This window comes from Ascaphus truei, chromosome 15 (genome assembly GCF_040206685.1).
Source record: "Ascaphus truei isolate aAscTru1 chromosome 15, aAscTru1.hap1, whole genome shotgun sequence".
Lineage (NCBI taxonomy): Eukaryota > Metazoa > Chordata > Amphibia > Anura > Ascaphidae > Ascaphus > Ascaphus truei.
Window position 1 is genome coordinate 24,084,251 of NC_134497.1, and position 27,358 is coordinate 24,111,608.

Consider the following 27,358-nt stretch of genomic DNA (forward strand, 5'->3'; position numbering starts at 1 on the left):
TAACCTGCATTTAAAAAGTTATATATATTTTTTTATCCTTAAACATGTCTAGCTTTAGAGAAAGGTCTATTCCCCGTGTGTGTCCTCCTGTGTCTATTCAGGCTGGAAAAGTCACTAAATCCATTCCCACATTCCCCACATACATGCGGTGGCTCCACTGTGTGTGTCCTTATGTGTCTGATACGGTTGGAGAAGTCACTAAATCCCTTCCCACATACCCCACATACATGCGGTCTCTCCCCTGTGTGTGCCCTCTTGTGTGTGTTCAGATGTGATAACCGACTAAATCCCTTCCCACATTCCCCACATAAATGTGGTCTCTCTCCTGTGTGTGTCCTCTTGTGTATGTTTAGGCTGGATAAGTCACTAAATCCATTCCCACATTCCCCACATACATACGGTCTCTCCCCTGTGTGTGTCCTCTTGTGTATGTTCAGGTGGGATAACTGACTAAATCCCTTCCCACATTCCCCACATACATGCGGTCTCTCCCCTGTGTGTGTCCTAATGTGTGTGTCCAGGTTGAATAAGTCACTAAATCCCTTCCCACATTCCCCACATACATGCGGTCTCTCTCCTGTGTGTGTCCTCTTGTGTCTGATCAGGCAAGATATGTGACTAAATCCCTTCCCACATTCCCCACATACATGCGGTCTCTCCCCTGTGTGTGTCCTATTGTGTGTGTTCAGGTGGGATAACCGACTAAATCCCTTCCCACATTCCCCACATACATGCGGTCTCTCCCTGGTCTGTGTCCTCTTCTGTAGGTTCTGGTCTGATAACCAAGTCAGACTCTTCCCACTTTCTCCAAGATCTTTTCCTGAGGCAGCTGCTAATATATATTTTTTGGAATGAGAAGCAGTTACATTGTTTATTAATTGCCTTGACTGGTTGAAAGACGCATTTTCTGTCATATTTCTTGGAATGTTGCAAGATTGTTCTGTCTTCATCTTTTCCATATACTCATTTGGTTGTTTGAACTTCAGATGTTTGAGGAGGTAATCCTGACTGTTAAAGGCAATCTTGCATTGTTGGCATGGGTGGGTTATTGGAGCTTGTCTTTGTACTAGACGAGACAAAAAAGTCACTGTTACACAAACTGTCTTACAAAAGGTCATGCAGGAGAGGTAAGTTGGCATATCCCAAAAAGTTCAGGATGAAAGTAAACTGTAGAATTGTAAAAATGAAGGGTTTAGCACAATATGTGCAGCATCAGGGTTTAGCACAATATGTGCAGCAATATGTGCATCAGGGAGACTAGATGTAGTGGATCATACATTTAAAGTAGATCATAATATTTAATGATTTAAAAGGAAATCTCACTAGCTGCAAAACACCAATTAAAGCGGCGGAAATCTTTTCAAATCCTTAGATAGATAGTAAGTCGATAGTTTCAGTTGTGACGGTATAACTAAAAAATGTTTGTACAATGAAGAGAATACGTATCTCATTAGAACCACACATACAGCTGCGGCCACCTTTATCCTAATGCGGCCGTAGCAGCGCAACTCTGATAACCGCGGGCAGATGCAGTATATTTGTTTTTTTCCGGAATATGTTCCGGTATTTTAGCGCTTGTAAATATTAGAATATTATTAGCGCTGTCTGCAATACTGCAATACCGTCTAAAAACTCAGGTGGGCGTTCGCGAGCTGTTGTCTTCAAAGTCTAATACTGTAGCATTTCAACCTACGTCAGTACACAGTCTGCGTGTGCATGCACAGTAATTGTAAATTTGCATATTTATACATGCATGTACAGTGCTGTATGTCTCATTTGAACATTGTTGAAACGCATAGGCGTGTACTGTAACAGTATAACATTTCGGCGTATACAGCGCTCGCCCCCGCACACACACAGGCTAATTTACTGCACTGCAGTATTTCAACTTCTTATCTTATCTACAGTACACCTCTCCCACACCATTCCTTTGAATGGGTGTCTTTCTGGTTTCAATCACATTCCTGCGTGTGTAACGTACAGTCCAGTGCAGTGCAGAGCCTGCTTTGATTTATTCTGTGTTGATTATTAATGCTCATTGGGGGAAAAAAAGTTCAAGAGTGAGTGACCAAAAAAAATATATATATTTTTTTCTCGTCATTTTTTATTTTTATTTTCTCAACATGTGCCTGCCTAAACCATCTTGATATTACGATATTCAATCGTTGCTGTAGCTTTTGACTGCGACACTGCGTTTGACTGCACATGATTGATTTGTGTGATTTTTATGTATTTGGGGGTGTGGGGATCAAATTAATATGATGACCTGTCTGTTGAAAATATGTCATGTCTTTGAACTACAGTACAGCTAATCCTTCATGAAGCTGTACCCTGTTTCCCCCTCCCCCACGCGCACACACACACACACAAGGCTCGCTCAAGGATTTCAACCTCTCAGACCATTCGTTAATTTTCCTATTGTTGGCTTTCCCTTATGTTGTATTGTATTGTATGTCTTTATTTATATAGCGCCATTGCTGTACATAGCGCTTCACAGTAGTAATACACGTGGTAATCAAATAAATAACAGATAATATAAATAACAGATCATGGGAATAAGTGCTTTAGACATAAAAGTAACATTAAGGAAGAGGAGTCCCTGCCTCGAGGAGCTTACAGTCTAATTGGTAGGTAGGGAGAACGTACAGAGACAGTAGGAGGGAGTTCTGGTAAGTGCGTCTGCAGGGGGCCAAGCTTTGTGTATCATGTACAAATACAAAAAATGTCCCCGGCGCAAAGTGTGGTGATGATAATTACAGTACCATATCGAAAGACAGTCCTGTTTGAAAAGTCAGTCCTGGTAGTAGAATGATTCATCAACAATGTGAGGTAGATTTTCCTCTAGGCGTGTTCCCTTATGTTGTCTGCAATGACAGATAAAGAAAACACACCATTGCGCAGTATACAGACTCAATTGCCCCAACCTGAAGAGGATAATCTCTACTTACAGGATATTTTCTTCTACATTCGGGGGAGAGAATCTGTTCTTTAGCTCTTTTCCTCCACCTTGATCTCCACGGGCCCCTCGTGGTTCCTAAGGTGGCTCTCTTCAACTCGGTCTGCGTCGTCCTAGTAGCAGCATACACCGCAACAACCGTGGTTGGAGAAAATTGAAAGACAGCCTAGTGTACTCCGCAAATTTTATTTAACAATGTTAAAAAGCAGCGATGTTACACTCACATTTTGCGAGGGCAAACATGCCGCTCAAGAATGCCGTCCGCAGCCTATGTCCACTCGATGGTGTGTTGTTCACGACGTCGCGCGCCAACCGATGACGTCAGCGGCGCAGCGCCCGAAGTTCTCCCCACACCACGAGATGCAACGCAGGTGACAGCTTACAACGTGCACTGTACTAGGCTCCTCCTCTCTACGCGTTTCGTGACGCTACGTCACTTCCTCAGGAGATGAATGAGTCCAGTACACTGTCTTTTGATATGGTACTGTAATTATCATCACCACACTTTGCGCCGGGGACATTTTTTGTATTTGTATTTGTATGGTATTGGATTTGAACAATCCATTGTTTATTGCCCCCTTGGCTGCATATGTAATCACATTGTAATCACACAATTGTTGTTATCACACCAATTAGTCTATCACTTGGATCAAGCGCTGGTAGAGAGTTTTTTTTTAGTTAGTTTTGTATTCACGTTTGTGTATCATGTGTTCAGACTATCCACAGTGCTATTCATATGCTTCTTTAAGCAAGTATGTCTTGAGGTGGGTCTTAAAGGTGGATAGAGAGGGTGCTAGTCGGGTACTGAGGGGAAGGGCATTCCAGAGGTGTGGGGCAGTCAGTGAAAAAGGTTTAAGGCAGGAGAGGGCTTTAGATACAAAGGGGGTAGAAAGAAGACATCCTTGAGAAGAACGCAAGAGTCTGGATGGTGCATAACGAGAAATTAGGGCTGAGATGTAAGGAGGGGCAGAAGAGTGTAAAGCTTTAAAAGTGAGGAGAAGAATGGAGTGTGAGATGCGAGATTTGATCGGAAGACAGGAGAGGGATTTCAGGAGGGGAGATGCTGAGACAGATCTAGGAAAGAGTAGAGTGATTCTGGCAGCAGCGTTTAGGATAGATTGCAGGGGAGACAGGTTTGAGGCAGGAAGGCCGGACAGCAGGAGGTTACAGTAATCAAGACGGGAGAGAATGAGGGCCTGAGTCAGAGTTTTAGCAGTCGAGCAACAGAGGAAAGGGCGTATCTTTGTTATATTGCAGAGGAAAAAGCGACAGGTTTTAGAAATGTTTTGAATGTGAGGGGCGAATGTGAGAGAGGAGTCGAGTGTGACCCCTAGGCAGCGTGCTTGTGCTACTGGGTGAATGATCGTAGTTCCAACAGTAATGTGGAAGGAGGTAGTGGGGCCAGGTTTGGGAGGAAGTATGAGGAGCTCTGTTTTAGCCATGTTGAGTTTTAGGCGGCGGAGGGCCATCCAGGATGATATAGCAGAAAGACATTCAGAAACTTTGGTTTGTACAGCAGGTGTAAGGTCGGGTGTTGAAAAGTATATTTGACTGAAAGTACGATGGGAGAGGTAGGATGAGATCCAGGATAGAGCTTTGTTCCAAATACCAAGAGTATGGAGAATGTGAAGGAGAAGAGGGTGGTCCACGGTGTCAAACGCTGCAGAGAGGTCGAGTAATATGAGCAGAGTGTAATGACCTCTGTCTTTGGCAGCATGGAGGTCGTCAGTTATTTTAGTGAGGGCTTTTTCCGTGGAGTGAGCAGTGCGGAAGCCAGATTGTAGAGGGTCTAGGAGAGAATAGGTGTTGAGAAAATGGAGCAAGCGAGAGAATACAAGACGTTCAAGGAGTTTAGAGGCAAAAGGCAGGAGGGAGACAGGTCGATAGTTAGAAAGACAGGTAGGGTCAAGCTTGCTGTTTTTGAGTAATGGCATGACTGTTGCATGTTTGAAGGAGGATAGAAAGGTTCCAGAGCAGAGGGAGGAGTTAAAAATGTGTGTGAGCATAGGGATTATAGTAGGAGCAAGAGGTTTTAGGAGATGGGAGGGGATGGGATCAAGAGGGCAAGTGGTAGAGGGAGAAGAGGCGATCAACAGCGACCCATCCTCCTCTGAGACAGTGGAAAAAGAGTCAAGGAAGGCAGGAGGAGAGCTGGAAGAGGTGTAGGATTGTATGGATTCCACCTTTTCCTTAAAATAGTCAGCAAAGTCCTGAGCGGAGATGGAGGAAGGAGAGGCAGCTGAGGGTGGTTTGAGTAGAGTATCAAAGACAGAGAACAGTCGGCGTGGGTTAGACTTGTGCATGTTGATTAGTGAAGAAAAGTAGGCTTGTTTAGCTAGTGAGAGGGCAGAGTTGAAACAGGATAACATAAATTTGTAGTGAAGGAAGTCTGCGAGAGTATGAGATTTCCTCCAGAGGCGTTCAGAGGAACGAGTGCAGGAACGCAGCATGCATGTGTGGGAATTTAGCCAGGGTCTAGGGTTAGAAGGGCGAGTGCGGCAGAGAGAAAGCAGGGCATGTAGATCAAGAGAGGAGGACAAGGCAGAGTTGTAGTTCCTGACCAGGTTGTCAGGGTCTGTAGCAGAGCTGAGAGAGGAGAGGGAGGAGCGTAAAGTGGACTCAAAGTCAGGTAAGTGAATAGAGCGCAGGTTTCTGCAGAACCGGTGGGGTAGATGGAGGTGGAGAAGGGGAGAAGCGAGATAGAGAGAATGAGATGAGGTGATGGTCAGAGAGAGGAAAGGGGGAAATGGAGAAATCGGAGAGAGAGAAGTTTTTAGTGAAAACCAGGTCTAAGTAGTGGCCATCCTTGTGGGTGCTGGCTGCAGTCCACAGTTGAAGGCCAAAAGAAGAGGTTAGAGAAAGAAAGCGGGAAGCCCAAGGGAGAGAGGGGTCATCAATGTGGCAATTGAAGTCCCCAAGGAGAAGAGCAGGGGAGTCTGAGGAGAGAAAGAAAGAGAGCCAGGATTCAAAGTGAGAGAGAAAGGCATAATCTGATTATGTAACCAATTATTAAAAAGGTAACCAATTATTAAAACTGTATGTCTTCTTGAAGAATCCCCCCCACACACATTCACAGTAAATTTAAAGTTCAAAGAAATAAAATCTGAATGTAATTAAATATGTATTTTATTTTATCAGGAAAGAAAAATACAAATAATCATTGAGAGAGGGGGGGGGGGGGGGGTTGTGGATCATGACTGTAGATACACTATTGAAGTATGCAGAAGAGAAATAACAAAATAGTACAGCACAGTTGAAAATTGAGGGCCGGTGGATAATCATGAATAATGCACATTGATAATAATAAAAACAGTAATACAATTTTTCCGTCTTTATCTTCTTCCTCATTCTGTGTAGTTCATTGAGAGAGGGGAGGTTTTGTGTACATCATGACTGCAGTTTAGATACACTTAACTGTACACAGTTCACAACATTTACACATGATACCCCCCTCCCCCTGTCTATCCTTTTTTCTCTGAAAAGACAAGAAAAGAAAAAAAAAGTGCAGTTATGTGCATACTGTATTATGGCATTGTGTACTGTATACTGTAGCTACTCCATATTGAACTACAGTAGGCAGATAGTACTGTCAAACTAGTCTATACTGGAACTACTGTATACTCTGACTACTGTTAAATACTTTGTAACCAGATGGCTAGTGCTGCTCTCTCAGGAAAGAAAAAATCTGTGCCATACTTACCTGTATCATACTGTACTTGGTGTGCCTGTACTTACCATACTACAGTACAGTACTATACCATACTACCTTCCTGAAGCTTGCCCATTACGCTCGATCACAGTGGGCAACACAGTCGCAATATGGTCAATATATCATCGTTCCATGGTAAGTACATCGTTCCAAAAACTCATTATGCCTTGCGCCAACTCATCCTTTTTGGAGGGTTTCACGACTTTTCGGATATGATCCTTCAGCTGATGCCAGACCATTTCGATAGGATTGAAGTCTGGCGATCTGTCATTGGAGGGGGAAAAAAGGACAATTAGTTAAAGAGATACACAGTAAAAACAGTGGGGAAAAATGAGACATGATTACCGCAATTACTTCGGTGGCGTCTTCACCCAATTGATACCGCGCTCAAGAATATGCGCTGTTGACGCGGTGTGCTTCGTATCGTTGTCCTGGTAGAAACGGTGACCATCTGGGAACTCGCGTGTGATATATTCCACAATCTAAGGCACAATTTGCTCTTGGAAAAAAGCTTTATTCATGATTCCTATAACAAGAAAAGAAAAGTGCTCAAAAAACTGCACACTAGTACAGTACAGTGCATAAGGCAAAAGCGTGTGACTTATTTTACCTTCAAAGATGACAATGCATCCTGGTCCACGCCTAGAGATGGCACCCCACACATGCATCTTCACTGGGTGTTTTGGACGCGGCTTCATAGATATGCAACCTTTTTTGTGGAATGCAAAGGTGGCAAATCTCTCCAGCGATACAGTAGACTTGTCAGTGAAGATGCAATCCTGGAAAGTTTCTCCACTGTTGATCCATGCCTGGGCCTGGGCCTGGACCACTCTCTTGATCATGTTAACGTCCCTTATCATAGGGTACGCTCTGTAATGACAAGGAATAATTTTATAGGTACAGTACAGTTTCTTAAAAAACACTTTAACCTCCTGTACTGTCCAGTACTAACCTCACACGTCCATATTTTCATCCAATTCTGCTTCTCATCTTCTTTATGCTGGTCTCGGATACAGTGAGATTGTGATTTTGCAGCAGAGTGTATTTGACTTTTAAGGCACTCTTCTCATCATTCCCTTCACTTATTTTGTCGACCAGAAGAGTTGTCTCCCAACATTGTAAAGAAAAACAACAATCCTGTAAGTAACAGAGCAGTAGGCCACAAGTACAGCACATCATTTACAGTAAACAATAATAGATAGATATACTGTATAGTTATATAAATATACAGAAATAACTATATTAGATAGATCTATACTATATAGTTATATTAATATGCAGCAATATAAACAATAATAGATAGATATACTGTATTATACAGTAGTTATATAAATATACAGAAATAACTATAATATTAGATAGATCTATACTATATAGTTATATTAATATGCAGCAATATAAACAATAATAGATAGATATACTGTATTATATAGTAATATAAATAAACAGAAATAACTATAATATTAGATAGATCTATACTATCTAGTTATATTAATATGCAGCAATACTGTCTAAACAATAATAGATATACGGTATTATATAGTTATATAAATATACTTACGCGTTAATTACCGTTGGTGTCCTCGTGCGTTGTTTGGTCTTACCGTGGGCATGATAGCACACGGTGGTTGATGGCACAACGAGGCCAGAAGCAGCTAATTAGCATTGGATATCTGCAATTCGTTGTCCGCTCGTGTACATCTCCTTCATTCTCATGCTGAGATCCTTTGAAATCTTTTTAACAGGCATTGCTGCGAGTAGAAAGAAATACAAGCACAAGAATGTATATTCGATGTTTAGTCGATGTGTATTCAATGTGCAGTGAATCCACAAAATACACTGCACTAACATATTTATATGTTAATTACTCACATTAGAGTACGCCCACTTTTAACACCTGTACCTAGTCGCCATGCATAAAAGGTGACACACTTTGCATAGCCCACCACTCGATGATATGTATCTGAACTTTCCCTTGTCCAGATACTGCATTGTGCCATCTGCTTCCATGGATCAACCCCGATTCTACGGACACAGGAACACACTCGCCTCTGCCATGCCTATCACACAGAAAAAGCGAAAGGCGGGAGCCATTTCCAAGCCAAGGCCAAAGCAAAAGGCTAATAAAGAAAACCTTCTGACGACCCCAAAGGCTAAGGTTTTTAATAAGCCTTATTATGTCAAGAAGAAATTCGGTGATGTACACTCAAAGCAAAACAAATGGCAGCCAACCCATCGAACCCGCAAGCCACTTCCTCGATTACGCTTCGACGACTCTGCCGCTGCTCTCCCGGAAATCCACAGCCCATCTTCTCCACTACTCTTCGACGACGCTGCCGCTGGTCTCCTGGAAATCCACGGGTCACTTTCTCCATTACGCTTAGACGACTCTGCCGCTTCTATCCCGGAAACCACAGGTCACTTTCTCCATTCCTCTTCGACGACGCTGCCGCATCTCTCCCGGAAATCCACAGGTCACCTCCTCCATCCTTCTTCGACGACGCTGCCGCTTCTCTCCAGGGAACCCCCATCTCATCCTCCGTAGCACCCATCCACCCAGATGTCTACAGCACCCCATGCACAAGACCCAGCTCGTTAGACCGCATGCTGAATGGGTTAAGTGTCGATATCCCCGGGAACTCTACTATGCAGGTAAAGATAGATCTTCTTTTAGAGACCATGCTAAATATGGATCAACGGATGGAGAAGATGGATCAACGGATGGAGAAGATAGAGACTGACATAGCGGGGATACATAATTTGCTCGGAGTTCATGCCCCTGTATCTCCGACGCCAAAGCAGGAGGGTGGCATGGATGGGATGAATGGGACCTTCGACCACCTTACATCACCAAGCGCACCCCCTCCACCAGAAGAATATGTGTACATATATGCCGTTGACGAGGATGACATGACAACTCCGTCAAGACCACGCCAGGAGACAACACGGTGACCAAGACAGGAGGAAAGCATCCTCCCAGACAACCTACCCTCGCCCACCGCCACAAGCACACCCGCTCCCAGAATCCAACCCATATACGCTTGCATCGATACGGTGCCTGACAACATCCTGCGCGAGCTGCCCAATCCACTCAGGGAGAAGTATAGGGTGATGAGTGCTGGTTTACCCCAGAAGTATGGCATGTTAATTTAAAAGTACCACGTATCCTATTTGGTGTACTGCGGGTGGGCCAACAATGTAAACTACGAAGGAAATCGCGAAAAAAAGGGCGCTTCCTGAAAATTTAAGAAGGACTATTGTGGAGGAATTGCAGCGCTATTTTTCTATTACAGATCCTGTAATGAAAATCGTGAGAGCCGCCATTAATGGCATTTTGCGTCATACTGCACCGACACACTTTATTCGAGCAAATACCCGGTATGTACCTGGCAGATACCTGGAATGCGCCACTCCTCACCTCTGACAAGCCCCGTTGCATTTGCCTTCCCAGCCTGGGTTCATGCCTGGCTGATGGGCGGCTGATCTGTTAAATGATAATGATTAGGATTTAATAGGCTGCAATGCTTCGCGTGTCTACCAGATGGCATAAATTCATGAAATGTAATGCAGTATATATATATATACTGTGCAGTATTGCAGCCAGCGGGAATAAAATGCTTCAATCCCTGCTTGAAAAATAACCCAATGCACTCGGGCAGAAAACAGTCACAAACCTCAATACACCCGGGTATACCCGAATTCGTGGGACTAGCCAAGCTCGAATAAAGTGTGTCGCCAGTGTACAAGGCATCGGCCCTGGAAGGACAATCTGGTGGGGATCGAATTTGCGTGACAGTTCAAATGTTGTTTATTTTTTGACTTGTTGCGTGTTTTAACTTGTATTAATAAAGAAATGTTTTTACTTACACAAGACCTGCACAACTCCAGTCTTCAGGATTGAAAACCGGGTCTGTTTGCGGCCCTCGAGGACTGGAGTTGTGCAGGTCTGACTTGCTGTTCAGCACACCATCCTTTGTTTAAATTTTATTAATAAAGAAATGTTTTTACTTACACAAGACCAGCACAACTATCCTGAAAACCGGGCCTGTTTGCGGCCCTTGAGGACTGGAGTTGTGCAGGCCTGACTTACTGTACTGTACACCATCCTACTGTAAATGTTTTGACTTTCTGTACATAAATGTTTTTACTAGCAATACACCATACACCTGTAAATGTTTTGAATTGCTGTACACTTTAAATGTTTTTAAATTGTATTTGTAAATAAATGTTTTTACTTACGCCATAAATGTTTTTGTACTTACTCCACCAATAAAAGAAAATGTTGATTTGTTTTAAATTGTTCCATTGTCTCCTTTTATACTGTAACAAAATACAGTGTTTCTAGAACATACAGTACAGTACTGTCCAGGCATACTGTACAGTACTGTACTGTATAGTGTAGGCATGCTCAGTACATCACAAGAGTATTAAAACAATACATGCTGTACGGGTATAGAATACACATATGTAGTGGAATACATGTACTGTAGAATAAATGCATACCTTTTAGTTTTCGGGTTTATTATACAGTATATATATAAAATAGTTATGTATACGGTCTGAAAACAACAGCATACTGTTTCAGGTTTTCTATGATGCTCTCAGTTACAGTATTCTATCCTAATCAATAACAACGGCCACTAAACTGTTGACTCCGGAACATGTTTTTTTAAAATCCGATTAAGCAATGTGCAGGCGATATTATCCATCGAAATCCCTCCATTTGCCGTTTTCCGCATGAGATGACAAAGTTTTCTTTTCTGAGGAAAAACAAAAGTACAAGTTTTACTGTAATGGTATTGTATTGTATTGTATTGTATGTCTTTATTTATATAGCGCCATTAGTGTACATAGCGCTTCACAGTAGTAATACATGTGGTAATCAAATAAATAACAGATAATATAAATAACAGATCATGGGAATAAGTGCTTTAGACATAAAAGTAACATTTCGGAAGAGGAGTCCCTGCCCCGAGGAGCTTACAGTCTAATTGGTAGGTAGGGAGAACGTACAGAGACAGTAGGAGGGAGTTCTGGTAAGTGCGTCTGCAGGGGGCCAAGCATTATGTATCGTATTTAGAATATCCACAGTGCTATTCATATGCTTCTTTAAGCAAGTGTGTCTTATGGTGGGTCTTAAAGGTGGATAGAGAGGGTGCTAGTCGGGTACTGAGGGGAAGGACATTCCAGAGGTGTGGGGCAGTCAGTGAAAAAGGTTTAAGGCGGGAGAGGGCTTTAGATACAAAGGGGGTAGAAAGAAGACATCCTTGAGAAGAACGCAAGAGTCTGGATGGTGCATACCGAGAAATTAGGGATGAGATGTAAGGGTTGGCAGAAGAATGTAAAGCTTTAAAAGTGAGGAGAAGAATGGAGTGTGAGATGCGGGATTTGATCGGAAGCCAGGAGAGGGATTTCATGAGGGGAGATGCTGAGACAGATCTAGGAAAGAGTAGAGTGATTCTGGCAGCAGCATTTAGGATAGATTGTAGGGGAGACAGGTGAGAGGCAGGAAGGCCGGACAGCAGGAGGTTACAGTAATCAAGACGGGAGAGAATGAGGGCCTGAGTCAGAGTTTTAGCAGTCGAGCAACAGAGGAAAGGGCGTATCTTTGTTATATTGCAGAGGAAAAAGCGACAGGTTTTAGAAATGTTTTGAATGTGAGGGGCGAATGTGAGAGAGGAGTCGAGTGTGACCCCTAGGCAGCGTGCTTGTGCTACTGGGTGAATGATCGTAGTTCCAACAGTAATGTGGAAGGAGGTAGTAGGGCCAGGTTTGGGAGGAAGTATGAGGAGCTCTGTTTTAGCCATGTTGAGTTTAAGGCGTCGGAGGGCCATCCAGGATGATATAGCAGAGAGACATTCAGAAACTTTGGTTTGTACAGCAGGTGTAAGGTCAGGTGTTGAAAAGTATATTTGTGTGTCGTCAGCATAGAGGTGATAATTAAACCCAAAAGATGTTATTAGGTCACCTAGAGAGAGTGTGTACAGAGAAAAGAGAAGAGGTCCCAGGACAGAGCCCTGGGGTACCCCCACAGAGAGATCAATAGAGGAAGAGGAGGTGTTAGCAGAAGAGACACTAAAAGTACGATGGGAGAGGTAGGATGAGATCCAGGATAGAGCTTTGTTCCGAATACCTAGAGTATGGAGAATGTGGAGGAGAAGAGGGTGGTCCACGGTGTCAAATGCTGCAGAGAGGTCGAGTAATATGAGCAGAGTGTAATGACCTCTGTCTTTGGCAGCATGGAGGTCGTCAGTTATTTTGGTGAGGGCTGTTTCGGTGGAGTGAGCAGTGCGGAAGCCAGATTGTAGAGGGTCTAGGAGAGAATAGGTGTTGAGAAAATGGAGCAAGCGAGAGAATACAAGACGTTCAAGGAGTTTAGAGGCAAAAGGCAGGAGGGAGACAGGTCGATAGTTAGAAAGACAGGTAGGGTCAAGCTTGCTGTTTTTGAGTAATGGCATGACTGTTGCATGTTTGAAGGAGGATAGAAAGGTTCCAGAGCAGAGGGAGGAGTTAAAAATGTGTGTGAGCATAGGGATTATAGTAGGAGCAAGAGGTTTTAGGAGATGGGAGGGGATGGGGTCAAGAGGGCAAGTGGTAGAGGGAGAAGAGGAGATCAACAGCGACACATCCTCCTCTGAGACAGTGGAAAAAGACTCAAGGAAGGCAGGAGGAGAGTTAGGAAGAGGTGTAGGATGGGGGGAAGAAACAGAGGGGATGTTCTGCCGTATGGATTCCACCTTTTCCTTAAAATAGTCAGCAAAGTCCTGAGCGGAGATGGAGGCAGGAGAGGCAGCTGAGGGAGGTTTGAGTAGAGTATCAAAGACAGAGAACAGTCGGCGTGGGTTAGACTTGTGCATGTTGATTAGTGCAGAAAAGTAGGCTTGTTTAGCTTGCGAGAGGGCAGAGTTGAAACAGGATAGCATAAATTTGTAGTGAAGGAAGTCTGCGAGAGTGTGAGACTTCCTCCAGAGGCGTTCAGAGGAACGAGTGGAGGAACGCAGCATGCGCGTGTGGGAATTTAGCCAGGGTCTAGGGTTAGAAGGGCGAGGGCGGCAGAGAGAAAGCGGGGCATGTAGATCAAGAGACGAGGACAAGACAGAGTTGTACTTTCTGACCAGGTTGTCAGGGTCTGTAGCAGAGCTGAGAGAGGAGAGGGAGGAGTGTAAAGTGGACTCAAAGTCAGGTAAGTGAATAGAGCGCAGGTTTCTGCAGAACCGGGGTGTAGATGGAGGTGGAGAAGGGGAGAAGCGAGATAAAGAGAATGAGATGAGATGATGGTCAGAGAGAGGAAAAGGGGAAATAGAGAAATCAGAGAGAGAGAAGTTTTTAGTGAAAACCAGGTCTAAGTAGTGGCCATCCTTGTGGGTGCTGGCTGCAGTCCACTGTTGAAGGCCAAAAGAAGAGGTAAGAGAAAGAAAGCGGGAAGCCCAAGAGAGAGAGGGGTCATCAATGTGGCAATTGAAGTCCCCAAGGAGAAGAACAGGGGAGTCTGAGGAGAGAAAGAAAGAGAGCCAGGATTCAAAGTGAGAGAGAAAGGCAGAAGGGGGATGAGTAGAGGTAGGTGGGCGATAGATGACCGCCACATGAACAGGGAGAGGAGAGAAGATCTGGACAGTGTGAGCCTCAAAGGAGGGAAAAGCAAGAGAGGGGGGAATAGGAAGGGTTCGGTAACGGCAGACAGAGGAGAGCAGGAGCCCCACGCCTCCACCCCTGCCATCAGGGCGCGGTGTGTGGGAGAAGGAAAGCCCACCATAGGAGAGGGCAGCTTCCAGAGCAGAGTCAGACTGAGTGAGCCAGGTCTCAGTTATAGCAAAGAGAAGCAGGGAGTGAGAGAGAAAGAAGTCATGTACAGAGAGGAACTTGTTAGAGAGGGAGCGAGCATTCCAAAGGGCACAGGAGAAAGGGAGAGAGGAGGGAGGGTGGCAGGGGATGGATATGAGGTTAGAGGGGTTGACACCAGAAGGAGTAGAAGTTGCATGTGGGAGGCGAGGACGAGAGCAAGTTGAAATAAGACAGGGACCAGGATTGGGAGAGATATCCCCAGAAGCAAGGAGGAGAAGCATGGATAGAAAGAGGATGTGTGAGGAGGATTTGTAGGGGTGTTTTTTAGTGCAGGGGATATAGCTGTGTGGTGTCAGAGGACGCAGGTAAGAAAGGAGTTCATGTGAACTGAGAAGTGGTGAAGAAAGGAGAGATGGAGATATATGAATAGAGTTTGAGACATACTGAGGCTGGTAAAAAGAAGTGCATAATTTGAGAAGAAGTGAAGTCACAGCAAATATAAATGGTAAACGCAGCATCACAGCAGTAATGATGCAGTCTGGTATTGATGATATCCTCTTTTCCAGCGTAGTTCAAATGCAGGAATCAGGGCCAGATGGGGTGTCCACTTCTTTCTCACTTCTTTTGAACTTCCTTTTAAACTTCAGTTGTTCAATAGTCATGCCACTTAAACTTCCTTTTAAACTTCAGTTGTTCAATAGTCATGCCACTTAAACTTCCTTTTAAACTTCAGTTGTTCAATAGTCATGCCACTTATAATGGGCTACTTGGATATGGGCTGCAAGCAGACTAGCTGTTCTGACTGGGTTTATATAGGCCTAAAAAGTCACCTGACAATGTTGTTCTGTCTGCTTAATTAGCACATCTGAGGCACATTCAAACAAATGGTTTTCTACACAGGGTGTTCCCTGCCTAGGTGGCAACACTTAATTTGATTAGGGGTAGACAGAAAACAGCATTCAAATATGGATTTTACCTAGCATTGGATCACTTGCATATACTATATAATACACACAGCAGAGGATTTAGAGATGGATTTTACCTAGCATTGGATCACTTGCATATACTATATAATACACACAGCAGAGGATTTAGAGATGGATTTTACCTAGCATTGGATCACTTGCATATACTATATAATACACACAGCAGAGGATTTAGAGATGGATTTTACCTAGCATTGGATCACTTGCATATACCCGGTACTATATAATAGACACAGCAGAGGATTTAGAGATGGATTTTACCTACTGCTGCGGCCGAGTTTATTCGAGCATTTGCCCGTTCTCGGCCGCAGCAGTAAACTGGCGCGCGCCGGAGGGTGCCGGGCGCGCGCCGAAGCAGCGGAAGAGCGCCCTCTGATCGGGGCGCTCTCCCTCCCGCTGCCGGGTCCGCCGGGTCCCCCGGAACCCCCTGCCGCCGTCCCCCACATCGCGGGACACCAGGGCTCCCTCGGGGAGCCCTGGACGCGCGTGCAGGGGGCGCAGGCTCCCGATGACGCGTGATGAGGGGCGGCCACTAGCAAGCCGGGAAATCTCCCGGCTTGCGGAACTGGCCGCAGTGCAATAAACTGTGTCGGTAGTGTAGCATTGGATCACTTGCATATACTATATAATACACACAGCAGAGGATTTAGAGATGGATTTTACCTAGCATTGGATCACTTGCATATACTATATAATACACACAGCAGAGGATTTAGAGATGGATTTTACCTAGCATTGGATCACTTGCATATACTATATAATACACACAGCAGAGGATTTAGAGATGGATTTTACATAGCATTGGATCACTTGCATATACTATATAATACACACAGCAGAGGATTTAGAGATGGATTTTACCTAGCATTGGATCACTTGCATATACTATATAATACACACAGCAGAGGATTTAGAGATGGATTTTACCTAGCATTGGATCACTTGCATATACTATATAATACACACAGCAGAGGATTTTGAGATGGATTTTACCTAGCATTGGATCACTTGCATATACTATATAATACACACAGCAGAGGATTTAGAGATGGATTTTACCTAGCATTGGATCACTTGCATATACTATATAATACACACAGCAGAGGATTTAGAGATGGATTTTACCTAGCATTGGATCACTTGCATATACTATATAATACACACAGCAGAGGATTTAGAGATGGATTTTACCTGAGGAGAGAAGAAGGATAAGATCCATTAGGGTAAGAGTTCCTTCCTTTTAAACTTCAGTTGTTCAATAGTCATGCCACTTATAATGGGCTACTTGGATATGGGCTGCAAGTCCCCTAAAAAAGGGGTCAGTCATGGTCAGTCAGTCCCCTAAAAAAGTTCCCACAGTCAGACGCACCAATAATTTTCTCGGGGGGGGGGCGTCTCCTGTTCCCATGCGCATGCGCCTACTGTCGATGTGATGACACGCATATGCGTTTCAAGAAGGTTCCAATGCGCATGCGCCTAGCTTTCCACCAATTGTTCAGTATCTACTGTAGAAGCTGCTCAGCCAATGATATTGCTTACAGGAGAATCGCTTGACTGTGCATTGATATTGATATTTCAAAAACAGAATAAAATACGGCAACATTACTCACCATAGACTTTGCCAATCAGCTGGCGCCGAGACACTGCCAGTCCCGTATTCTTGATTTTACACGTAGTTGACAGGTGACAGCGGGACTACTACACCTGTAGTCAGCTGATGAGGCTGGAAATCGCTTTGGTACATGCAAGCTTGCTGGAATCTGTACGCCAAATCCGGCTCAGGCTGCAGGTATCTGGGTGGGGACAGACAGCAAGGGTTGCCGGTCACCTGGTTTTCACTGACGGTCGGACCGTTATTGGATGCTGTCGCTGGCGCATTGCTCAGCGACTGACGTTTCTTAGTTGGTTTTAACATGACCTTTCGCCTTTTGAAGTCTCCATGATCAAAGATACGGGAAAAATCTGGTGCTACACACCAATACCCTCCTTTAACACCGGTATCAATACGAAAAAAACACGGATAGATACATAACTTTTTCCTTATTGCACGCTTCCACACATGAGCATCTGGTGAAAATTTGTAAAAGTCATAGTCTTCGATAAAATACTGATAAATTTGACCAACTATTGCCATCTTATCATCTGTTGCATTAATCGCGGCCCATATTAAATAAGCGTACATTCTGTCGGGTTTTTGGAACACGAACTGCGATGGTGCACTCATGTCGGGACTCTCAGGACAATAAAACACCAGACATGCATGTATTTTTTAATATGAAAAGCCTAAATTGATACATTGTTGTAACTTCTTCAGTACCAAGGTCAATTTACAATGGACCACTGTGGTATTTTTTTAAACACATGCAAGTCGACACATTACGGAAGCGCATGCGCATTACAATTCATGAATATCTGCCACCTGGCGGATATGCAAAGAATTGCAACCAATTAAATCCGAACCATTATCAATAAACACATCAATAAACACATCAACCGCGGGTGACGCCAGCATGAATGCAACATGGATGCGGCATGAACGCGGTGAAGTGCGTGGCATTCGGAAAAAATTCGGAGATGTTGGAGAATAAAAGGGGCCGCGGCTGTATCAGTCACTGGGTGTTCCCAGTCCGCACCATGTACCAGGTCTCTAATAGTTATAGGATGACCCAACTTTCTACTAAATCTCCATTGTTAATCAGGTAGCAAATGCACAATTATTGTATTTTATATATACAATATACAATGGTGGTGGGGACAATGCAAACACAAAAACGATGCAAAATCATGGAATGTGATTCCAAAAAAAGGAATGTGATTCCCTCCCTTTAAGGTGACATTCCAGCACCCAAAAAAGGGCATTCATCACATGGTACATCCACCAAATCCCTTCATTACCTTAGCGGTTAGCCACTGTGGGGCGGGGGGGGGGGGGGCGTTAGTAATGTATTTGAATATTGTTGATGTGTTTATTTATTACTGGGTTACCATTTATCGCCACTGTGGATATCTGGGCCCCCCATTGAGAGGGCCTAATTATCCACAGTGATAATCAATGGTTTTATGTGTACAATGTATTTTGAATGGCAATGCTTTACTGGTCACTAACGGGGTCAACAGAGTTAGGTAATATTTTTTTAAAATAAAGTATTAACCCCTTTGGTGCCTGTGGTATACTTTGGTAACCACAGGCATGAAACGGGTTCATGTTATGTTGGTCATAGGTTTCTGTAATAATAGACATTACAGAAGCCTATGATAGGAATATTAACCCAATGCGGTATGTAAAGCATTATTAACGGTCGCGCTAATTCCCATATCGTGAGATTGGCCCAAATATTGCACACAGTAAATTATTACCACGATCTTGATATATACCACCTTAAAATTGCGGTAATAACACCCATTCGTTTATTATTTCCCATGGTGCGATATTAACTCCACTTTAACAGAATTTGATGTATGTGAGTCATACTTTTTTGTTTATGCCTTCGGGACAAACCAAGAACTTACCATGTTTTACTAGCCAATAAGGTGCCAAAGGGGGTAGGTAGTGTAATGTTTATATTATCCCGTGTAGTCAGCTAGTCATGGAGACTGATGACTAGTTGACCCGTGGACTACTAAGGGGTTGTCATGGTAGACCAGGTCTTTTAACACCATATATACTTAAGGGATCAGTCACAAGGGAAAACAAGGCAGTAAAATAAAATTAGGTTTATTCTGGATAAGACCTCGTGTGAGGGTGCTCGTCTCAAATCAGGAAGCGGACCAGCTGGGCTGAGATAGGGATGCAAATAAACCAACCACAGCCCAGGGACAGAGTCCTTTGAGAGTATCCGTAGTCGGTATGGAAGCAGGGGTCAGGGCTGGCGGCAGAGTTGCAAAGTCCAGGAGACAGGCGGAAGTCAGGGCTGGCCGAAGCCAGCGAGGTCGGAGTCATGGTCCAAGGTCAGCAACAGGGAATCAAAATAGGCAAGAGGGTAAGGTGCTGCAAACCGTAGAACATTGCTCGGTGACTCCCTATAGTAACTGCAGCCTTATAAAGCAGACTGCCAGTACCCAAAATGGCCACAGTGAGCAGAAAGGGCAAGAGAGACAGAAAACCTGGACCGTAGTAAAAAACTCGGCACGGATCAAGCAGAATCCTTACACTCCGAAACACACAAGAATACAAAATTCAAAAATGTACACACTTACAGGGGTCTGGGGAATGAGATCTACCTTCAGGATATCAGAGTGCTGACCACACAGTAGTCCCTCTGACATGTATCTCCAGCTTGTCACAGTCCAACTCTACACTCCTTCCCAGAGTGTCTCTCAGACAGTCTCCACACTCCTTCCCAGAGATAGTCTAGGGCTCTAATAAGCAGAACTCCTTATATAGCCCTCAGTCGCTATCCTTTACATGGGACAGGGGCTGCTGGCCAACCAGAGCACGGATTGAGTTGGTGTCACAAAAGCCAGAGGAGGGGTATGCTAAGGCACTCAAGACCTCCCACTGGGTAGGAGCCTCAGAGTCTGGGCAGAACAATGCTCTTACTCCCAGATCAGCAGCCGTTCAACTCTCCCCAGGAGTCCTGACACCTAGCTGTCCCAACCCTGGTTTTAATCCCATAATTTCTATGGAAAGCTTCAGATATATGGATTACAGAAACTCCCTCCATAGAAATGATAGGAACAAGCACATAACATATCATAATTTTATCACCACACAATACCAAGTATATAAACTGGGGGGAATTGCTAACACTGGAATAAATAGAGTCATAAGGTATTTATGTAAAAGACAGAATTTAGAATTACACACAGCTAGCCCATATTCCCTGTCCTTATCCAGACATTACATAGAGTGGGCGGAAATATACATTACTTAGCCAGCCAAGTTATAAAGTTTTTTTAGGGGTAACTAGCTTGGATTTCTATTTAATAGGTCAGACAGTTACCCCTTCCATCACACCTCCCCCCTCAAGGTGAAGGCTCCAGGACAGTCACCCTCTCAGATGTCTTTCTGAGCCTGACAGAAATTGAGGTTCTTGAGGTAGGACACAGTCTTTCTGGCTGATACAGTCCTTCAGCCTGCTGAGGGTTCTTGCCCCCTCCCTGGTCCACGTCCATCAGGTCACTGATCAGATGTAAAAACACACTGGTTCCCCCCCTCCACCGTGGGGTCCATCCCTGGGTATGGGGACACGGATCACTGAGGTCACAAAAGACTGCAGGGGCTTGGGGCTGCTGACTGCAGCAAGGAAGGAACATAGTTCTGTCATTGCCAGCCCATCTTCTTGGTATCAGGCTGCCAGCACCAATGCCCTCTGGTCAGTCATCTGTAATGCGTAGCTCACCACAAACGAAGCGCGACCGCGGTGCTGAGGTAGGGAATTGAGTAATGCCAACCCACAGTCATGCGGGCGCGCCTAGGATATAGAATAGTAATTCAAGCCAGGTCAGGATTGGAGATGTGAGAGTAGTGGGGTACTTGCCAGGTTCAGGAGAGGAGAGTAGCGGATCGTCAGGGTACGCAGCCAGGTTCAGGATAGGAGATTGTCGGATCGTCTGAGTACTTAGCCAAGGTCAGGACATGAGATTGGAGAATGGTCATGCAAGCCGGATCAGGAGTGGAGAGAAGCAGGGTCCAAGGTACTAGCAGGGTTCAGGCAACAAGAGGTTAACAGGCAGGCAAGGCAAGGTCTCAGTAACAGAATGCAGCAAGGCATGGCGTCACACTAGACTATGCTCAGCAAAGACAGGATGCAAGTGAAGGGTATAAATAGGAGGATTCTCCAATATCAAGCCAGGCCGGAACCAGGAAGTAAGAATCCAATAGGATGCCGGTGCACACAGGTGTGCCCTATGATGCACCCTGATCAGAACTGGAGGCGGGACCGATCGCGCGCATCATGGGGGTCAGTGGGCGAAGCCGGTTCCGTCGATCATTAGAGCGGGGCTTGGACCGCGCATCCGCAGGGAAGCTGGACTAACGCCCCGTCGTGCATCAGAGTGGGGGGCGGGGCCAGAACAGACCGCGCAAGGTCCGCACGCATCACTGGACCAGACGAATGCGCATCCTGGATGTACGTCGTGAAAGGGTCAGTAAGGTGAGAAGACGGTCCACAGCCGCCAGGATGACAATTCCTCACATCATCCTAGTCAGGGGTCTGTCAGGACACTATAACGAGTCACTAAATCCCTATACTACTGCTGCGTGTCCCTGATCTCCCTGTCTAACCTTTCCCTCCCCATTAAGATATTGTAGCCAGTCCGATGGAGGGGCTGCTGATCGCCTGGGTTTATGTGCGATCGGTATACTGGCTCATCCATAGCAAGGACCCTCTGTCTCCCTACCATCTCTCGCTTCCACTCCCACAGGGGAGCTGCGAGCTGGGGAGCCTTCCCTATAACTCCAAGGGACCACTAGTGCAGAAAAGTGGTGTAGCGCACCGCGATTCAAAGGGAGAACAGGTCTGGCCAAAAAATGAAGAATCTTTATTGAAGTTTCATAAAATCAAGGGATGCAGCCCTTCTACGCGTTTCGTGCATAGCACTTTATCAAGAAGTGTTTTTGCACTGTGTAAAAAGCGTTTTAATAACAATGGCTGCCAAATCTCGCGATATTTGGTGACGTCACGATCGCGTCATATCCAATGGGAACTGACTGACCCGCGCATGCGCATCGCGGCTCTAAACGGGGGAGGTACCAGTCTTCACACCAACTCCCCACCACTGCTAAGGAACGCCTCCAGGGGAGTGCCAAACAGGGAGGAGAGACGTGTGAGAAACTGCATCCGCCCCCATCCTGGCTCTGCGTGCCTGCTTGTGGGGAAAACATTGCAAGAGTCTATTAATGGCATCTAAACTGTATGTTACTCAAAGAATTTGTGTGCTTAATGCCATATTCAACCCAATATGACCACACATACAATGGGAGCCCAGATATCTCCACCTCCACCACTACCTGGTCTTTTGCTGCCTCTACATTAGCCATAGCTCCTGCAACCGTAATCCCAGGCAAAATGCCTACTATGGTCGCAGGTAAATCGGAATTTACCTGCACCATCTCCTGGTACCCTTCACAGAGTTTTGGTAGTTCCCTGTCTGTCCGATAGTCTGAGCATAGTCACCATGGGGAACATTACATACATGGGGATACTGCTCAGGCGTGGTCTGACTTACCTGCCAGATCCCTTCGAGGTCCGCTGCATGTTAGGGCTCCGAGAGTAGAGGCGCGATGTGTGGGGTGGGCTCCAAAAGCTGGGGAGCACAAACCACCTTGGTCGGCATGGGTGCCGACTGCACCTTTGCCTGGGCAACTGCCCAACCGTGGCTCTGTGTGATAAGTGTCACACGATCATCCTCTATATACTTTCACCGGCATCCCCGTCCATGGGTACCGGTGCCCCAGCCAGATCCTATCAGGCTGCCCGAGAGTTCCTTGTTGCAGGAGACTCCCAGAACGACTGTCTGGCACCCCTGGGTGCAAAAGTAAAACTTTGGCAACTGCGGGCTGCATCTGGGTCTGAAGCTGCTGCACTGCTACCGTCCATCCTGTAGCTGGGGAGCAATGCACTGTACTGGGGTTACTGGAGCCACAGTCGGTGGTACCAATAATGTCCTATGCTGAGGTCGGGTGGTCACAAAGTCATTTGCCACAGTGGCTGCCTCCTCACAGTTAGCTGGATTGCGGTCAAGGACCCACTCCTGGACTTCTGGCAAGCATCTATGGTAGAACTGCTCGCGGAAGATCAGGTCGAGCAGCTCCGGGTAGGTACAGCCATTGCACCGCTCTACCCACCGAGTACTCCATTGAACAATCCGGGTCATATAGTCCACACGAGTGTCCTGGGCAGTCTTGTCCTCTGACCGGAACCAGTCCCGGTAATTCTCAGGAGTGATGCTGTACTGTCTTAGCAGGACCGTCTTCACGTACTCATAATCCCCACTGGCATCTGAGTTGATCGCCTCATATGCCTACTGTGCCTGGCCAGTCAGCTGAGGGAACAGGAACCTGACCCACTCAGCTGGTGGGAGAGAGTACGGCCGGCACTGCTTCTCAAAGCTCCCGAGGTACCCATCGATATCCGTGACCCCATCAATAAATTTCCCAAAACTCTGATGAGTTATCTTGGAGGGACGGTACTGAGTATAGTCCTGATGGGTGCTGGGCACAGAAGCTGCCGAGTGATGCTCCAGGGACTGAATCTACAGTATTGTCTGCAACTGTAGGTCCTGTCCCCAGGATGGCTATCATAGCTGCAATATCCTCAGGCGAACTATACCACGGGTACCCCTTGAGCCACCGGGGCGACCTGAACTCGTACCCCTGGCTGCATTCCTCCGCTCTAGCCAAAGGCAACAGCTCCTGCTGGATTAGCACTGGCAAGGGCATCTTCATGTTCCTCAAGTATGGCTTTCAGCTCAGCTCTGCTGCGGCTCTCCGTTTGCAGACGGAAGGTCTCACATTTGGCAGCGATTGCTTCTTGGCTCCAGGACTGATACCGTCCTGATCGGGAAGCCATGTTCACCTTGGGGCATTAAACTTAAGTGACACAAAACAGAGTGTGAATCCTGATTTTGTAAAAACGTGTTTTCCGACACTACTTGTTTTGAGAGCTTTCAATCTCCAAGATCACTTTGCACTATAGCTTCCTGCGGGGAATTATAGGACAAAGTCCTATGATCCCACACACTGCTACCAGAAAAAAAGCCTGTCACGGTAGACCAGGTCTTTTAACAACACTTATATTTAAGGGATCAGTCACAAGGCAGGGAAATAAAATGAGATTTATTTTGGATAAAACCTCGGCAACACACAAGAATACAAAATACAAAAATACACACACTTACGGGGCTCTGGGGAATTGAGATCTACCTTTCCTAGGTGCAGGGACCCACTTCAAATGGGTTTACCCTGTTTGCTTCTCTGCTTCAGGATATCCGATGGCTGAACACACAGCAGCCACTCTGACATGTATCTCCAGCTGGTCACAGTTCAACTCCACACTCCTTCCCAGAGTGTCTCTCAGATAGACTCCACACTCCTTCACAGAGTGTCTCTCAGATAGTCTCCACACACCTTCCCAGAGATAGTCTAGTGCTCTGATCAGCAGCACCCCTTATATAGCCTTCGGTGGCTATCCTTTACATGGGACAGGTGTAGCTAGCCAACCAGAGCACGGATTGAGTTGGTGTCACAAAAGCCAGAGGAGGCATGTGCTAAGGCACTCAAGACCTCCCACTGGGTAGGAGCCTCAGAGTCTGGATAGTAGAATGCTCTTACTCCCAGAGCAGCAGCCTTTCAACTCTCCCCAGGAGTCCTGACAACTAGCTGTCACAACCCTGATTTTAATCCCATCATTTCTATAGAAAGCTTGAGCTAAATGGATTACAGAAACTCCCTCCATAGAAATGATAGGAACAGGCACATAACATTGCATAATTTACATTTGCAGGACTGACATGTTAATTTCATCACCACACAATACCAAGTATCTAAGATGGGGGGAAATTGCTAACTGCAAAAGTGAAGGGGTTAACCAGGTTCACTAATAAAGGATAAGCCCACTTGACTACCCCTGATCCATGTGTTGAGGTCCTAGAGTGTCAGCTCTTGGACCCAGATGTCAGAACTGCATTACTGTGACTGTGTGCAGATTATACGACATTAAAGATTTGTTTGTCTTTTCCCTTTCCTGGGGTGCTTGGACCGGGAGATTTCTAGGCTGTAAGTTTCAGGGTGGGTTTTCTGGAGAAAGTCTTTACAGAATGTGTGTATGTATCGGGGTTCCGGAGTTATGGGATACTCCAAAAGTTGGATCCGTGAATCGAGTGAGATTCTCAGATACAGCCAAGAACATTGCTCCGGTCAAACTCTGACTCTGAAAACGTTCTTACAACTCACCGCCAGGATTTCTGCTGCAGCATCATCCGGACAAGGTAAATGGGCATGAAGGAGTTAATGTACACATGCAACCATACACGGGGTCCCTAGTATAACAGGGGGTCCCTGGAATAAGGAGGGGTGCGCAGATACATGCCCAGGTACCCTGAAGCTGGTCTAGGGGTTCAGGGGATGCTCCAGCTATGTGATAAAGCCGAGAGTGATTTCCTGTGTATAAAAAGTTTTAAAAGTTATTTTCTAAAGTGTGCCAAGAATGAGGCTAGTGAGAGTAAGCAGTATATCCCCTCACTCCATCCCTGGCACCAGAATAGTGACTACAGTTTATCACACAAGATACAGGGCACAGTATATTTTATTAGAGCGTTATGTTTAATAGGAATATGTACTGATAACCTATAAATGAACTGTGGGATTTCCAAGTCATGAATTCCGAGGGACCAGATGGCTACCAAGCTTGGTGCCTATGGGTCTGTGCGGAGTCCGGACTTGAAAGCCTCAGGGAAGCCAAGGTGTTAGAACAGGAGTAGTACTGCCGTTCTGCTTGAGTAACCGCAAACTGGGCTAACACAGAGCTATCCAGCCACCATTTGCCAGGTTGGCGCATGCCCCTTTGCAGAATGAAAGGTGCCCGCCCGGCTTTACAATACCGGCAAATCGGTGACTGGCTGGCAGGAGAATTCCGACACTCTGATAGGCTGTAGAGGTTGGTGAATGACACCCTGAAACCCATAAGGAGCCTTGCACCCAATCAGGAGCGCAGATTCCAAGTGCCAAACAAACAACGGCAAATTCAAAGATGCTCTGTGCTGAATAGATGTGAGGCGGCTTCAAAGATTTTGACTCAAGAATTTTTCTAAGTCCCACTTTTGAGAACGTAGCGTTTGCATGACGAAATCAGTTCCAGGACTTTCGTGACTACCTCCCGGTCAGTGGAAAGGGTAACTTCAGAGGTAATTTTTGTGAATTTCGTTTGAAAGGATAGATTTCTTTGTTAGCCCTGTTCCCAGTAAGTGTGTTAACCCTGTAAATTGTGTTACATTGTGCGTATGTCTTTTCCTGAAATAAATTATAATTTATTCTACCTCCTTGATTTGCTCAATCAATGATCCCGGTATGAAAAGGTATTGATAAACCTGGTCTCCCGTGACACTAACACAGGAATAAATACAAACTTAAGGTATTTATGTAAAACACAGGACTTAAAATTACACACAGCTAGCCCATATTCCCTGTACTTCCCCAGACATTACATACATTGGGCTGAAATATAAATTACCAAGCCAGCCAAGTTATACATTTCTTTAGGGGTAACTAGCTGGGATTTCTCTTTATTAGATCAGCCAGCTACCCCTACCGTCACAGGGGTTAATATGTACTGTAATATATTTTACCAACTATTTTATCATCTATTCCTTGTTGGTTTAGCAGAGCTCATCTTGCCTATGTATATAATGGCCATTATATACATAGGAAAGACAGGGCATACGCCAGCCTGGAGAAGGTGATAAAATATTTGCGGTATTTCTGCTGGTCATCTGTTCCGATAAATAGCAGTTTTTACTTGAAAATATGATATTATGCCTGTTTTGTATCGGATCTGATGCTTTTAACGGGTTCGATAAAAACTGCTTTATTTTTGGCGCTGCAACGCTGATTCATCGCACTGTAATAAGGCACTTTTTTATGGGCAGTAATATGGCATTTTTGGTTACCGCAGCTTGATGTATCTGGACCTTTGTCTCAAATCAGGTTTAGTGATATTAAGATCTAGTTGACACGTAATGGTGTATGCAGATCTATCACTATTTGCAATTTATCAGTAATAAGACAATAGAGATGTAAAAACCACGTAACACACATATTCCTGATTAACTTGTGCTGACACGTTACTTTTCCACAGTGTACCCACCTTGATACCAAGCTCTTTCCCATATGCATCTCCAGGAGCTCTGTGTGTGGGGGGAGGTCTGTGCAGGTTCTGTAGTAGATTTTCCTGTGTGACTGCAACGCCACAAGGTTCTGTTCTTCCT

General features: G+C 45.2%; 1 protein-coding gene across 1 annotated transcript; it reads right to left on the reverse strand.

The window, feature by feature from the left end:
• LOC142466702 (uncharacterized) lies at positions 1 to 27,358 on the reverse strand. Its single transcript, XM_075572020.1, has 2 exons — positions 27,238 to 27,358; positions 1 to 1,066 (listed from the first exon to the last, which is right to left on the reverse strand). The coding sequence occupies exon 2, from the start codon at positions 957 to 959 to the stop codon at positions 39 to 41; it is 921 nt and encodes a 306-aa protein (XP_075428135.1). The 5' UTR covers positions 960 to 1,066; positions 27,238 to 27,358; the 3' UTR covers positions 1 to 38.

Coding starts and splice junctions, on each gene's coding strand:
- LOC142466702 (XM_075572020.1), bottom strand. CDS start 959: ATGGAAAAGATGAAGACAGAACAATCTTGCAACATTCCAAGAAATATG.